The following is a 15,717-nucleotide window of genomic DNA, read 5'->3' on the forward strand; positions in this document are numbered from 1 at the left end:
TAGATATAGACATATACAGTACATGTCTATATCTACCTCGCTCGCTGACGTCCTGAGGTTCTACCGTAATGACAAGTATACGGGTGCAAAACTCTTTCTCTGCTTTCTGGTATCCATCCATCTTCTCGCGCTTTATCCTCCACATGATAGTCTCCACAGGGGGCGCTGTGTCAGTCTCAGCTGACATACACGAAAGACGGAGTCACACACTGGACAGAGAGCCAGTCCATAGTTTTTGAATCTTTCTCCATCACATACGTTTTCGGGAGTGACGGTGATGAGACATACACACAGAGGAGAGAGAGACCTTTGAAAATAACGAGCAACACAAATGTGACCTTCACTCGTTACCTTTTTAATTTGAAACCACAGGAAAGAAAAACAGACTTGACTGTGTCCGATCTTTGGTCGACATTTCTGTCGCGTCTGTAATTGTGTTTCCGATCAGTTTCTGTTACGGTTGAAGGAAAAAACGTAGTTTTCCTATTGTACACGCGGCAAACCAGTTCCGTCCTATTTTTAGTTTGTTGATTTCACTGCATCCATTAAATATGAGTTTGTCCTCAGTGACACGGTCCTGATTTGTCGTGTTGTTCCGGGGTCGTCGGTGTCTGTGTGCTGTCAGTGTGTTTTGGGCCTGACCTTTGATCTCTCAGGTTCAGAAATGGTGTCTCACTGCAGCTTGGACTTCTCACCGCTGTCCTCGTGCCGCAGGAGGCCAGTGTACAAGCGCAGGAAGGAGTAGCACACGCCCACCGAGCAGTACACCGAGGTCACCAGCAAGGGGAGGAAGGGCAGCTCCCGTTGCCACGGTGACAGGGGGAAGACGACCTCGCAGACAAACGCCACGGCGAACAAACCGAGCAGGTAGACGGTCTCCAGGGGGCGGAGCACTGGGCCACTGGGAGGACAGAAGTAATCTGATTACTTCCAAGTACGTGAGGATCAATAAACAAATGCAAACCAATCAATACTTAAATATATAAATAAAAGCCGGTTAACTGGCAAATGATTAATTTGATGGGGCGAGAGGCAAGAGTCCATGTACACTTGTGCCTTTATTAGAATGAGTATTACTTTGGTTTGTTTGTTTGTTTGTTTACCTGTGCAGTTTCCTCAGAGCAGTGAAAGAGTATATGCTAAACATCACCATCAGAACAACTTTGATTGGCAGCTCTGAAAAACAGGAAGTGGACATAACTTTGAAATGAACACATGAAGAAGAAGAAAAAGAGTGAGAGGTCATGAAGACGTCAAAGACACCACGTTCACCTGCCGGTGTGAAGATCAGCGGGAACAGAGAGTAATGTCCTGTGGTTGACAGAACCAGGAAGACTCCAGCGTCCTCTCTGCTCTCGACTGCCAGGAGACTGCAGGACAACAAACAGACAGACAAGCGGTCCGTCAGAGCGAGAAGCAACGCATGAATCTAAGTGACTCTGTGATGTCACGTGACATATGAAGGAGGGGCCACGGCTGACCTGAGGGGCAGGACGGCGAGGAGGACGGCCTTCTCGTGGACGTGCCAGCCGAACATGAAGGAGCCCAGAGAGCAGAGCACGAGACAACGCAGGAAACCACGAGCACCACGAGGACACAGCCAGAGGGAGACAAGGGACGGCTACAGACACACAGACAGAAACACAGACACACAGACAGACAGACAGAGACAGAGAGTTTAGGTCAAATGAGAGTTCAATGTCAGACACCAGAGCTGATCCAAACTAAACTAAAGTCTGGAATCAGGATTTTTTTCATAACTTCACAAAAAAAAATTAAAATAGAAAAACTGTTTAAAACATTTAAACTTCTGCTGCGCCGCAAGCGTAACTCATCAGTGACTCATTGGTGACTCATCGGTAACTCATCAGTGACTCATCAGTACAAGTCACAACACACGTTGCATATACATTCTTTCCTTTTACCTCGGTAAGGGAGAAGTATTTTCGATATTTGCACTTAAAAAACACTACACTTCCCTGGCTCGTCGCCATTGTCTTAGAGTGTACAGTGAGACAGCGTGAGCAGGGCACCCGTCCACCCAGCCGACACAAGTAACGCGCCACTTTACATTCTCAGTAGCGGTAACGGCGTTGCAACGATAGGAAATGTAATTAGATTACTCCTTTACTGAAAAAATAACGCCGTTAGTAATGCCATTATACTTAAACGCCGTTACTCCCAACACTGCTCATCGGTGACTCATCAGTAACTCATCAGTGACTCATCAGTGACTCATCAATGACTCATCTGTGACGCTCAGTGTGTTGTCACTCACCAGGATGGACAGCAGAGAGCAGACTAGTGTGACGGATGGAGAGACGGATGGGAGGACAGAGTGCTGAAACTCCTGTACAAGCCCACCTGTCATGGAGGCTAGAGGAAGCTCCTCCTCCTCCAGCAGCTTCAGACGCACACCTGGAACACACACACAGACACACACGCACACAAATATAGTAACACTGACACCAACAGGCAAACAAATCAAACGCACCCTTAACTTAACTGAAACTACACATTTCTACAGCTTTGAAAACATGATCGTCACTTTTTGTCTATGATCAATTCATTCATTCATGTTCACGTCTTTCGCTCACTGTTGGACAAAGTTTTCCAACAGGAAACTGAAGTTTGTAAACCACTCACTCTCCCACACCAAAGCCCAAAGAGAAAATCAGTGATGATGAGAGAGGGCGGAGCCTCACCGAGCACCGCCAGGATTTTGTCCAGCACGTTGTAGAGGGCCCAGACGTTGGGGGCCCAGTAGGCGTGGCAGAGTCCACGCTGGAACGGAAAGAGGCGGGACAACACCTGAGAGAGCTGACCCTGATAAAAAAACATGACATCATCACCACTCATGTGACAACAGCTCGTCAGACCTGTGGTCAAACACGAGCTGAGTGAGATGTTCCTTTAACTCCTCCACTGAAGTTAAAGATGTTCCAGTGAGTGAGTGAGTGAGTGAGTGCAACCCCACTCACCATGACGATGAATGGGCCAAAGGACAGAGCACAGACGGAGACGACGATGGTTCCCAGAGCCAAGAGACGGAGCGGACTGAAACTCGTCCAGCGGACTGAACCGTCTGTGAGACGACTCGTTTCGGTTAGTAACGGTTAAAGGGGACATATTATGCAAAATCAACTTTTTAACCATTTCAATACTTATATTTGGGACTCTGGAGGCCCTACCAGTCGCCAAAGTGTGGAAAAAGAATACTCAGTCATGTTTTCGTGGTCCCCCTTAGTGTAAGTATAGGCGATAAAACACTTGTTGTTGAATTCCCTGCTCATTTCACCTCGAATGGGACTGCCCCACCAGTAAGTTTACTTCGAGAGCTCCACCTTAGCTCCACCTTGTCACCTTCCTTTCTCGTCTGCATTATGTCAACGTGGAGGGACAAGTGTGCTGTTCATGGCTGCACAGTGGAGCACAGTGTTTTACACAAACTTCCAGCCTCAGAGGATTTTATATATGAAGCTAATGTGCCGGATAAAGTCATCAAACGTGTGTTTGTGTGTTCGCACCACTTCGCATCAGACTGCGGCCAGCGGTCGCTGTATTTAGTCAGCAAACGTATTTCACCGACGTACAAACACACACATTGTTAAGAAAAGGTCACATAGAGCTCATAACTGACCATTCTGACACGTCCTAATTAAAAATATTTGTTCAGTATGTCCTCCGTGACCGGAGCACAGACTCAGTCTGATACAATCACATTCAGCGGTGGCGATCAGTGGTGCTGCACTCTCTGTGAAAATCAGTTAAAAAGACATAGGGACAGCACAGCTGTACCGCTGATCGCCAGCGGCGAGCTGCCTAAACTGGCGCCAGCTCCGGAGCATACAGTCACCGGTCTGATACAGCCACATACAGCGGCAGTTTATTCAGCTCGCAGCACGCCGCTGGCTATCAGCAGTGCTGTCCCTAAGTGTTTTTAACTGATTTACAGTTCGGCACTGTTCAGCTCGATCCTTATTTAGGACGTCCCTTCCTGTGACGGCACTCTCGCTGTTTTCTGCGCACGCTGCCATGTTGATATTGTCAGAGAACTAGTGGAGGGAGGGGGAGACGAATGGAGCAGAGGGAACAGGATCTGAGCGAGTGAGTGCTGTAAAGAGGACAAATCAGAAACCCCCTGGAAGAAGTGGGTGTGTGTTTGCCTGTGTCTCATTTGCATATAAAGGGACCGTGCATGAAAACTGAGCGTTCTGAAAGGGGCGGGTTTAGCAGGGTTATTGAACTGCTATGGTGCTTCATCCTTATGGTATTTTGACCAAAGCATGTCACGGATATGTTCATTAGGACACCAGGAAACTATTTTAATGGAAATAGGGTATAATATGTCTCCTTTAAACTAAACCAAACTGTCTTTTATTAATAAGCTCACTCTCAATGAAAACATGATGACAAGAGGAAAAACTGAATTTTCTACCATATCTTTAAGAATGTGTTCACGTCTTTATCACACATTTTTCTCCCACACCAAACCCCATAGAGAAAACCAGTGATTTCAGCTTTAGGACACACAGCAGTTCCTGATCCACTTCTGCCTCCATCACTAAGTTCAAATGTCTAATTTAGTCAAATTCGGCATTTGAAATCCTTTGTTCAGATTCACCTCAGTGACACAAAGTGACCACACGAGGCAGCAGCAGACCAGCAGCTCCTGTGTCCCCGCCAGCTAAAATCACTCATTTTCTCTGCGGGATTTGGTGTGGGAGAAAAACCTCAGTTTCCTGTTGGAAAAGTCTGTCTAACAGTGAGAAAAGGCGTGAAAATGTTCTTAAGATATTGTAGACTGTAGACTGACAAAAAATGTTTCATGTTAGTTGTTTGTTAAGTGCTAAAATGGTCATCTCATGCTCGTTCTCAGCAGCAGCGCCGACTATGTGACAGCAGCTCGTACAAGCATATTTTTTTAAAAAAAACGAACTTTCCCTTTAAGATTTTGTACCTCGTCTAATGTATTTTTAGGACTGTGTGTGTGTGTGTGTGTGTGTGTGTGTTACCTCTGTTGTCCTGGGTGAAGCAGTAACTTCTCAGCAGGTAGATGCCGTAGGCCGGAGCCACGTACAGGTAGATGTGCTTCAGGTTGAGCAGGATGGAGAACAGCAGCGCCCCCTGCAGGTGCTGAGACTGTTCAACACACCAAACCACAGAGTGTGAAATCATTGGACGTTCAGAAAGACGGCGTATTTCATGAAAGGGCCGGGTGTCAGACCTGGAGGTGTTTTGCCACTGACAGCAGCAGGAAACCAAACAGGAAACCGTTATACTGGAAATGAATGTCTGAGAGAAAGAAAAGTTAAAGACGCTTCCCGGCGCTCGTCATGGCGACAGCCTCAGGTCAGAGTTTGACCTGCACAGACTGATTCTCGAGTGGAAGGATACGGTCGACGATGAGGAGGCCCAAGTTGTAGAGCAGCAGAGAAGCCAGGACGAAGGACGGACGACTCAGAACATCCCGAGAGCCTTTCTGCTCCTGAACGCACCTGCAGCACCTGAACGGGGAAAGAGCCAATCAGGATTGAGCTGCTGCTGAGTTTAATCCAACTTTTTTATGTTGTTTTTTTTTTCCAAAAAACACAAAAGCGATTTGGTCAAAGAACTTTTCTCGAAGTCCGGCGCGGACACAGACTCACTCTCTGACAGCGAAGATGAAAACCACGTCGGTGGCGATGACCGACAGCCGCTGGAAAAGCACCGTGGACGCGCTGGCGTAGTTCAGGTTCTCCACCAGCAGCATGTTCCTGTCAAATTGCCGAGCCACGTGAGAGAGGCCAAACTCAAACCAGGCGAAGAGCGGGGGGTAGTCCAGAGTCCATGCAGACGTGTTCTGGAGAAAGACAACACGGCGCTGACTCTACATCATCATTAGTTCACCGCTTTAAAAGAAGCAAAAGCAAAGTGCGTCATCATACTGACCTCATAGTACCACCTGGACACGGGCAGACTGTGTGTGATCGCAAGCCAGTTCCTGTGAACCTCAAAGTCTGTGGAATGACTGAAAAGATAAACATACAGCAGATGAAACCAAACTCCATACAAAAAAACTGTCATTTTAACACAGACTCACATTAATTAGTATAAATACAAGTTTTGTTCAAATAGAAAGAACATTTTTCAGGTTGTTCTCTGGAGCTTTTATCAGCAAACATATCCAATGAGTCCAAACATAAAATAAAAGAAATGATCCACAGTTAATACTAACTATTATGTTCACATAGGCTTTACACCGTGTGTGTGCTAAAGAGACACACATGAAAAGCTTAAATTAAAGTCACACTGATAATAAAAGAGAATAAATAAATAAAAAAGTTTGACTTTGGTTGGTAATAAAAACTGATAAAAAAAAATTCCTGTAGACTGAAACAAAATGAGAACAGAAAACTCGAACTGACAACCACAAAGTTGTGGTTTTAAGAGGTTATGTGTGTGTGTATGTATGTATGTGGACATGAATATGTGCATATACAGTATGTATATGTTTGTGTATATATGTATTTATTTATATTTATACACATGTATATATATATATATACATATATAGTGCATTATTATAATCATATATATATATATATATATATATATATATATATATATATATATATATATATATACATATATGTATATATATATATTAATGCACCAAATCGTTGTTTGCCAACGGCCATAAAACCTCAGAAGAGAAGAAGACGACGAACTGACAAACGGTGCCATCTTGAGGCTGTTCGGTGTTACGACCCGGGACAAACGGTGCCATCTTGAGGCTCTTCGGTGTTACGACCCGGGAGATAATAACACGTCAGGTTAACGTAACAACAACCATCCGACACACGTGGTAAGACCTGCACGAACTCGACTTCACAAAAAGCCTATAAATGTGAATAATTCGGTTGAAGAAAATGTGATGTAGCCTGTGGTTGTTAGCCGCGCGCTAACAGGCTAAACTACCATCTTTGAACGAGCACGCGAAAGAATATGAATGAATATTTTTAATATACGAATATGAAAACGCGTCACATTATAATTCACATTAATGACGTTGTTTTTCACTCACTATGCGTTAATGAAGAGACATTTCAGCAGAGAAACTCCCACAGCTAACGCCGGAAACCAGCCACCTGTGTCAGGAGCCGCCATGACACCGCTGCTGTTGTTGTTGTGCTTTCATTCTTCTTCTTTTTGTTTTACGACAGTTGGCATCCATCTATAGGTGCATTACCGCCCCCTACTGCTCGAGAGTGTGAACCAGAAAAAGGCCACACACTCTTACCCTATATATTTTACCTATTTCTGTCCGACTTTATATCCTATAAGAAAGGAACTTCACTACTATCCTGACTTGTGCTCTCTCACTTTTTCCATTATTCCTGTTAAATTAAATTCTTGATCCCTTAATTTTCTTAGACTATTTTTCATCACTTCTATATGCCCTTTATGCAACTTTAACAATGCTCACTCCCCTCGTTGTTTTAGCATTATATAGCTTATGTTATCTTTCCCAGGAGAGGTTGGTTTTGATTTCTTTATAGCCCTCGTCATTTCTGCCATAGTTCATCAATTGCTTCCCGTTTCTTCCCTCCTGTCGAGCACACCTGGATACCGACTCATTGTTCTCTCTCTCCTTCTCCGCCCCTCTTCTGATAGATTTTCCTTACAATGTATTCTTGCAAATAATTTTGTCATCATTTCTGCCTTATCCCTGTTAGAACCTGCAGTCTGCTCCCCACAAGTCATGGCTGAATAATCCCATACCTTTCTATTGTTCCCCATAGGTGTCGTTCTTCCTATTCTGCCACAAAACTCTCTCCAGCTTGCCGCTTGGCCTGGCATATTGTTCTTTTCACTAGCACCTGTGCTCTCTTGTACTGGTTTAGCTGTTGTATGCTATGGGTTCTTTAAAGTTGTTTCAATGCTCTGTTTCTATTTTTAACTGCCTGGCTACATCCCTCCGTGTTCTTGATACACTCACAGCTTCTGCAGAGGTGATTCTTCTCTCGGCTCTTATTTTTTTTGGATATTCGTTTCCCTTCTCATCGTCTCACACCCACCATATGCGACACTATCATCTCCCCCACAGCTGCACCTTGCTTCCACATTTCCCACATCGTGCACACCTCCTCTTCTCTTTACAGTTGCTAAGGTTAAGTTTCTCATAGTCTGGGAGTCCTTCATCTGGTTTTTGGCAAACTCTCTGCGGGCTTTCATATGTCTTGCACTGAGGAGAGGCTTCTGTCGGGCCACTCTGCCATAAAGCCCCGACTGGTGGAGGACTGCAGTGATAATTGACTTTGTGGAACTTTCTCCCATCTCCCTACTGCATCTCTGGAGCTCAGTCACAGTGATCTTTGGGTTCGTCTTTTCCTCTCTCACCAAGGCTCTTCTCCCACGATTGCTCAGTTTAGCTGGACGGCCAGGTCTAGGAAGAGTTCTGGTCGTCCCAAACTTCTTCCATTTAAGGATTATGGAGACCACTGTGCTCTTAGGAACCTTGAGTGCTGCAATCAATTGATTTGATGCTGATTTTGATACAAAATCAATTCATCATGCAACACACGACCATGACATCATTCATTATATAGTCAAGTCGTTCTATATGTTGTTTTTACATCAAATGAATTTGGTATTTGAATGAATGAATGAATGACACATTTAACAATGAGACATTTCTGTATTTAATTCCAATGTGAATGAATGAATGTGAGACACTTTGACTCGTCCACAGTTTTCACTTGTTAACAATGTAAAAATCATTCATGTGTTCATCATTTTTAAGCAGCAGTAACTGTACACCTGGACCCAACTCTGTGGTCAACAGTCCAGGGAGTGAACCCCTATAATTAGTTTTTGTTTTTTGGGGAATTTTTTGGCCAAAAATGTAAAATAAAATGTTGTAACCCCCTGCTGTCATCTGTGCAGGGGGCCGGGGAGCACAGCCCAGCCCCAACCTCCCACCACTACAATTGCAGTGAGAGTGCTCGTAGTTTGGCCCTGGCGCCGGGGGCCAAGTGTTCAGAGCGTGCTGAATTTGAACCAGCCACAGCCGGACTGGCACAACCTTGCGGTTGCGAACCAATCCACCAATCCACCACGCCACGAACCCTTTTGAGGTTTGGAAAGGAGCTCCGGGCGTTTTTGACTCTTCACGTTGGCTGTGGAACCTTAAACCATGATGTATAAAGGAATTGAACCCACAACGTCAGGACTGAAAGGCTGCTCTCTAACCGTCTGAGCTAACTGTCCACACGCTTCCTCCGGTTTTCTCACACCTATTCACTCTCTGTGTAGAATATTGGGTTTAAAAGGTCGCTTCATCTAAGATTTGAACCTCTGACCTCAGGAACTACAGTCTTTGTGTGAACCAAGTGAGCTATTTGTCCTCACACACTTCTCCTTCAACATTGGATGACTTTCTATAACAGATGAGCACAAACATGACTTCAGAAAGACCTCTGACTGATGAAGGATTTAAGGATACATGTCCTCCATCATGGGCCAAACACTTGGTGTTGTGGTTAGTGCTCTTGCCTTTGAAACCTGGGTTCGAGACCCAGTTGGAACAAGGATGTTTCTGGAGTTTTTCATGTTCTCCCTGTGTGTGTGTGTGGCTTTTCTCCGGGTTCTCTGGCTTCCTCCCACAGTCCATCAATCATCTACCACTTTGTCCTCCACTGGAGGGTCCTGGGGCCTGCTGTGCCATCTCAGCTGTCATAGGGTGATAGGCGGGTTTCACTCTGAGCCAGACATGGACTGGTGTTCCTATGGTCAGGTGTTCGAATCTTACATCAAGTGACTGTTTCAGTGGACATTTACCTCATCGCTGTCTTGCATGTTTTGAATGGACTGGGGAACAGTCCAGAGTGAACCCCGCCTATCACCCTATGACAGGTGAGCTTGGCACAGAACCCCCCACGACCCTCCAGTGGAGGACAAAGCGATAGATGATTAATGGACTGTGGGAGGAAGCCAGAGAACCCGGAGAAAAGCCACACACACAGGGGGAGAACATGAAAAACTCCAGAAAGACACTTCTTCCAAATGGGTCTCGAACCCAGGTGTTCTTGTTTCAAAGGCAAGAGCACTAACCACTACACCAAGTGTTTGGCCCATTATGTAGAACATGTATCCTTAAATACTTCATCAGTCGAAGGTTTTTTTGAAGTCATGTTTGTGCTCATCTGTTATTGAAAGTCGTCCAACGTGGAAGAAGAAGCGTGTGAGGACAAATAGCTCATGTGGTTCACACAAAGACTGGAGTTCCTGAGGTCAGAGGTTCAAATCTCAGATGAAGCAACTTTTTAAGCCCAATATTCAACACAGAGAGTGAATAGGTGTGAGAAAACCTGAAGAAGAGCGTGGATAGTTAGCTCAGCTGGGCTGTTTCAAATCCAGCATGCTCCGAACACTTGGCCCCGGCACCGGGGCCAAACTACGCGCGCTCTCACTGCCATTGTAGAGGTGGGGGGTTGGGCTGGGCTGTGCTCCCCCGGCCCCCCGCACAGATGACAGGAGGGGGTTATGCCATTTTATTTCACATTTTTGGCCAAAAAAAAAAAACATTAAAAAGACAAAAAAAAATAAAAAAATGACTGTTGACCACACAGTTGGGTCCAGGTGTCCAGTAACTGCTGCTTAAATATGATGAGCACATGAATGAGACTTCTGTGGGTTTAATGTGTTCACATCATTTTTACATTGTTATCAAGTGAAAACTGTGGACGAGTCAAAGTGGCAACATTCAATCAATAAATACACCATTAAATAATGACTCAAATGTGTCTCACATTAATTCATTCACATGGGAATTAAATACACAAATGTCTCATTATTAAATGTGTCATTCATTCAAATACCAAATTAATTTGATGTAAAAAACATACCTAACTGCTTCAATGAATTGTTTCATGGTCCATGGTCATTAAATAGTCTTTAAGTAATTCTATGTTTTTTTTACATCAATTGAATTGAGTATGTGAATGAATGACACATTTAACAATGAGACATTTCTGTATTTAATTCCAATGCGAATGAATGAACGTGAGACACATGTGAGTCATTATTTAATTGTGTATTTATTGATTGAATGTTGTCACTTTGACTCGTCCACAGTTTTCACTTGTTAACAATGTAAAAATGATGTGAACACATTAAACAGAGGCTCTGTTGACAAGTGCTGTTAACGTCCGTGTGAGGGGATGAAATCACAGGTGAAAGAGTGATGGTTTGCTCCAGAAAATGTGCTAAAATGTTGATGAGTGTTTTAAAAGGTGGAAATGATGATGTTGTCAAACGTGTTGTTGAAAACAGAAAGTGTTCCCATTTAAGAATCTGTAAAATGACAAAGCTTGATTTCGTTCTTTAAAAAACAAACAATGTTGTTAGTTTACACCTGTGCATGGAAATGTGTCGGGATGCACGATATTATCGTTATGGGCTCATGGTGGCTGATGATTATTTAAAAAAATATAAAACAAGTAGAGATGCAACGATTACTGCATAATTAAACCATTACTAAATGAATCGTCAAATACTTTTAAAATAGATTAATTGTTTTTTGTTTTATTACAAATGTTGAACATTTTCCGGTTTCTTTGTTCCTTTTAATAAGGAAAGTGAAATGAAAGGTGTGCGTGTTTACATGTGGAGGAGTGACGTCACATTAGCATTAGCATTAGCAGGTGATCGGATCCCTCAGGTCAGATGTTAACAGCAGGTGTGAACAGAGCGTCAACAGAACATCTAAGAAATGTGCGGATCATTTTTAAGCAGCAGTTACCACACACCTGTCCCATCTGCTCCTCGTCCTGATCCTGGTCCTGATCCTGGTCCTGATCCTGGCTCCGGCTCCGGCTCCTGGTCCTGCTCCAAACAAAGTTGTAGATCAGTTACAAAGACTTAAAAAAACCTGAAAACATTCGTAAAATCTCAATATTTAACAGAGGATTCTGATGTATTTAGTGACGACTGTGAATGGAATCACTTGAAAACATATGAACTGTGCCTTCAACAGCAGCTGTTTGCAGGTCTTCAGTCAGAGGACATGATGAGACAAAGCAGTGTCCACTTTATAGTGTTCAAATGTGCTCACTGCAGTAAATGATTGAAGAAATGTGAGGAAAACCTTTTTATTGTCAACTATATATTGATCCATATCAAAACAGACACTTTTATTTTGAAATTCTACTAAACCACTGCTCCTGAGTGATTTTTTTACTTAACCTGCCCCCTACTGGCCAGACTAGATACTCATTCTTAAGTTTTAATGGTCTAGTGACATTTTTTGTTATTTGGACATTGTTTGACATGTTTGACAGTTTATAATTGGACAGTTTACTAAATAATAAACATGTTTTTATGACGACATACTATACCAGGATATTTTTGACAGTTCATATTTGGACAGTTTTTGACAGTATGACGTCATACTATATAATTATATAGTTGACACTAAGTCAGTGTTTTGAAAACACACGTACATGGTCAGACGTGATCGTGTGTTTGCTGTGGAGCAGTGAAGTCACGTTGGCATTAGCAGTAGCAGTGGTCGGATGTGAACAGCAGGTGTGAACAGAGCGTCAACAGAGAATCTAAGAAATGTGTGGATCATTTTAAACAGCAGTTACCATGTTTGTTCGCATGATTGTACACATGTTAGTTCCCGCTGCTCCTCGTCCTCTCGCTGTTTCTGTCTCTGGGCAGAAGCAGCTCCGCCTCCGACAAAGGAAGTGGAACATTCCAAATAGATCGACTCAGAGGGGTGGAGTAGAATGTACCAAGTCAAGGAAAGTAAGCAAAGGCTTTTAAATCCAGTGTGTGTTTGGCCGCAGGAGCAGCTCCACCTGTAATTAATCAACGTTCGTGTCCTGCGTTGGACAAATAAAAGAAAAATGGCAGCTGAAATTGTTGTTATTTCAAACATTTTGCTAAAACAGAGAAAAAAAACACCACCTGTAGGAAATGCTGCCACCTGCGGGACTGGACGTGCCTCTGCCTCCAGTCTTATAAAAGCTGCCGAAATGATCCGGTTTGGCTCTTCCATTTAAATTGATCAGAACAAATGTTGTGACAGTAAATTGATGTTTTCCTTGTTGTGTCTTGTAGGACACTTTGGACATTTTATGTCAAATACACACTCATTCAACTCAACACCAAGCTGATTTATAATAAATCGTTGTTATATTCTACTTTCATTTAGCTGATTTTTTTCACTTACATCCTGACCTAATTATTGATATAAATACTGATAATGTTTTAACCCTTTAAATACCGTTTTTATCATGTTGCCATGTTTAGATTAAAAATGAATATATGAATGGTAGCATGAGGCGTATTTATGGAGCGATAGGCGACTTTATTTGTATCCCTTTGGGAGGGTTCCCTCGGGGAAATTAACAGCTCAACATCCACACACAGCACTGTTAAAATTAGAGTTACACTTTGCAGGAGACCGGAAAGAGAAACACCCCAGATACCAAACACCATACAATATAGAGTATAATATGAACTATGCTATATATATATATATATGTACATATAATATATATATATATGTATATATATGTATACATACATACATACACATATATATATGCACATACATTGACACACACACCTACAGTTACCCCATATTGCCCAGGGTTTTATTGCACTGTCTATAAGGTTTTATTGCACATGTTATTATGTTGTTATTGTTGTGGTTATTGCACATTTCAGTGAGTTGTGATTATGGACATATGTTTGTTTAGTTCGTACTGTGTTTTGTTTGCCCTCCTCCCCCCCAGTGAGGAGTTGTACAGTTTGATGGCCCGGGGGACAAACGAGTCCCCCAGCCTGTTGGTCCTGTACTTTGGGAGGAGTAACCTGTTGCTGAGGCTTCCGTGGCGCCTCTGCCTGCTGATGACAGTCTCTATGTCTTTGACAAACTGAATCTGTTCTCACAGAGCTGCAAAACAACACGCCAATCTTTCTTATTTTGGCCTGAAGTTTTAACGTGTGAACTTCAGTTGTTTGTCAGATTTGAACTCACAACTTTGTCCTGTTGATCTCACACTGAATTCCTTGGTGTTCTTAAGGTTCTCATGAGCGTCATCACTCTGATGTTAGTTTGTTATCTGGTTATTTTGTGTCGACAGGAAATGTTTTAGATCTTTGAGTTCAGCAAAAACAAAAGTGTTTGTATTTTTGTTCAGTGTATTTCTCTCATGTTGGACTGGTTTTCCCTTCAGAGCAGATTGAAATTCTACCACTAGATGGCATCGTTAATCAACCCAGTTCACACAACTGATAATAATAACACAGTGATGAAAGGAACTTTTTTCTTGCATTTTTGAGGCACTAAATGTGAGTGAAAATGGACAACAATTGGCACAAACGTTAGAACTGTCGATAATGTTTCATATAAACTAACGGGAATACGTAAAAGTGGTGGAAAATGGCTCAGGAGCTGTAAACCAGGGTTTTCCAGTGTTTTCCAGTCCCAGGTTTTCCCAGTCCATGTGAATCACATGACAGCTTACATGGTAAGCTGTCACTCAGCTTTGCCGAAGCCTGTTAACGAGCCCTTTATTTGAATCAGAGGTGAGACACATGGTGAGGTGAGACACATGACACATGATGAGGTGAGACGCATGAAGAGGTGAGACACATGACACATGATGAGGTTAGGCGCATGAAGAGGTGAGACACATTGTGAGATGAGACACATGAAGAGGTGAGACAGAGGACACTGAGACACATGATGAGGTAAGACACATGAAGAGGTGAGACACGTGGCGAGGTAAGACACATGATGAGGTGAGACACATGATGAGGTAAGACACATGGTGAGGTAAGACACAGGACGAGGTGAGACACATGATGAGGTGAGTCAGAGGACACTGAGACATATTTATTTGAGTTTGTCTGAATTGAAAACTCGAATCTCGAAGAGAAAACTAGAAATGACTGAATGTAGTACTTAGACTACCTGCATGCAGAATATGAAGTACTTTTACTGTGTACTTTTTGAGTAATCCTCTGTAACTTTCAGGAAACGTTGGAATTTTTCCAATCGCTCAAACTGTCGCGTAATTACGGTGCAAATGTGTCTTCGACGCGCTCGGTGTGAAAGGGATAATGATGTGATGTTGCTGAGACTGGAGCCAGAATCAGTTTCTTCATTATTTTACTGTTGTCAAACGTTGTCATCCTCACGCTTCGCCATGGCGGAGGACAAGGACATCAGTTAGCAGTTAACAGTTAGCCTGTGGGGAGACAAAGACACCTGCATGAATATTTTCCTCTACAGAAGCTGTTGTGTCCCATAGTGTGAGTTTGTGAGGAGGAGGAGGGAACCAGGAACCACAGCTGTTAAAGCTGTTATAGAACTACTACAGCTGTGGGAGGGGCTTCATTGTGTAAGGATTGTGTGCAAACTGCAGTTAAACAGTGGCATTTTTACACAATAATACTGGCCATAAGTTATTATGATTATTATTATCAGCTATTCTTCTTTGGACACTGCACTGAAAAAATCCTATGTTAATTCATGACTTTAATCTCATCACACTTCAAATCAATTCGCCCTAAATGTAACCATTTCCTCAGAGAAGAGGATCCTCAGGGAAGAGGATCCACCTCATTGGGACCAGGTTTTGGAATGGCCCTACTGCGGTACACACACATACACACGCACGCACACACACGACTGCAAAAACAATGTGCTGAGTC

General features: G+C 43.2%; 1 protein-coding gene across 1 annotated transcript; it reads right to left on the reverse strand.

Annotated features, from left to right (window-relative positions):
- Positions 1-339: 339 nt before the first annotated feature.
- Positions 340-7,785, reverse strand: alg8 (ALG8 alpha-1,3-glucosyltransferase). Its single transcript, XM_044042842.1, has 13 exons — positions 7,067-7,785; positions 5,932-6,010; positions 5,649-5,842; positions 5,398-5,507; positions 5,228-5,295; positions 5,016-5,142; positions 2,982-3,085; positions 2,706-2,826; positions 2,279-2,418; positions 1,482-1,621; positions 1,273-1,370; positions 1,104-1,176; positions 340-901 (listed from the first exon to the last, which is right to left on the reverse strand). Exons 1-13 carry the CDS (start codon positions 7,147-7,149, stop codon positions 673-675), a joined length of 1,566 nt encoding a protein of 521 aa, XP_043898777.1. The 5' UTR covers positions 7,150-7,785; the 3' UTR covers positions 340-672.
- Positions 7,786-15,717: the final 7,932 nt, after the last annotated feature.

The sequence above is a fragment of the Solea senegalensis genome, linkage group LG13 (genome assembly GCF_019176455.1).
Source record: "Solea senegalensis isolate Sse05_10M linkage group LG13, IFAPA_SoseM_1, whole genome shotgun sequence".
In the NCBI taxonomy this organism is placed as follows: domain Eukaryota; kingdom Metazoa; phylum Chordata; class Actinopteri; order Pleuronectiformes; family Soleidae; genus Solea; species Solea senegalensis.

Bases quoted from the DNA above. Each gene is read 5' to 3' on its own strand.
- alg8 (XM_044042842.1), bottom strand. From the start codon at position 7,149: ATGGCGGCTCCTGACACAGGTGGCTGGTTTCCGGCGTTAGCTGTGGGA. The intron at 5,508-5,648 runs GTGAGTCTGTGT...TTCCCCGTTCAG, and splicing joins TTCATCTTCGCTGTCAGAGA to GTGCTGCAGGTGCGTTCAGG. The intron at 2,827-2,981 runs GTGAGTGGGGTT...TTTTTTTATCAG, and splicing joins TTGGCCCATTCATCGTCATG to GGTCAGCTCTCTCAGGTGTT.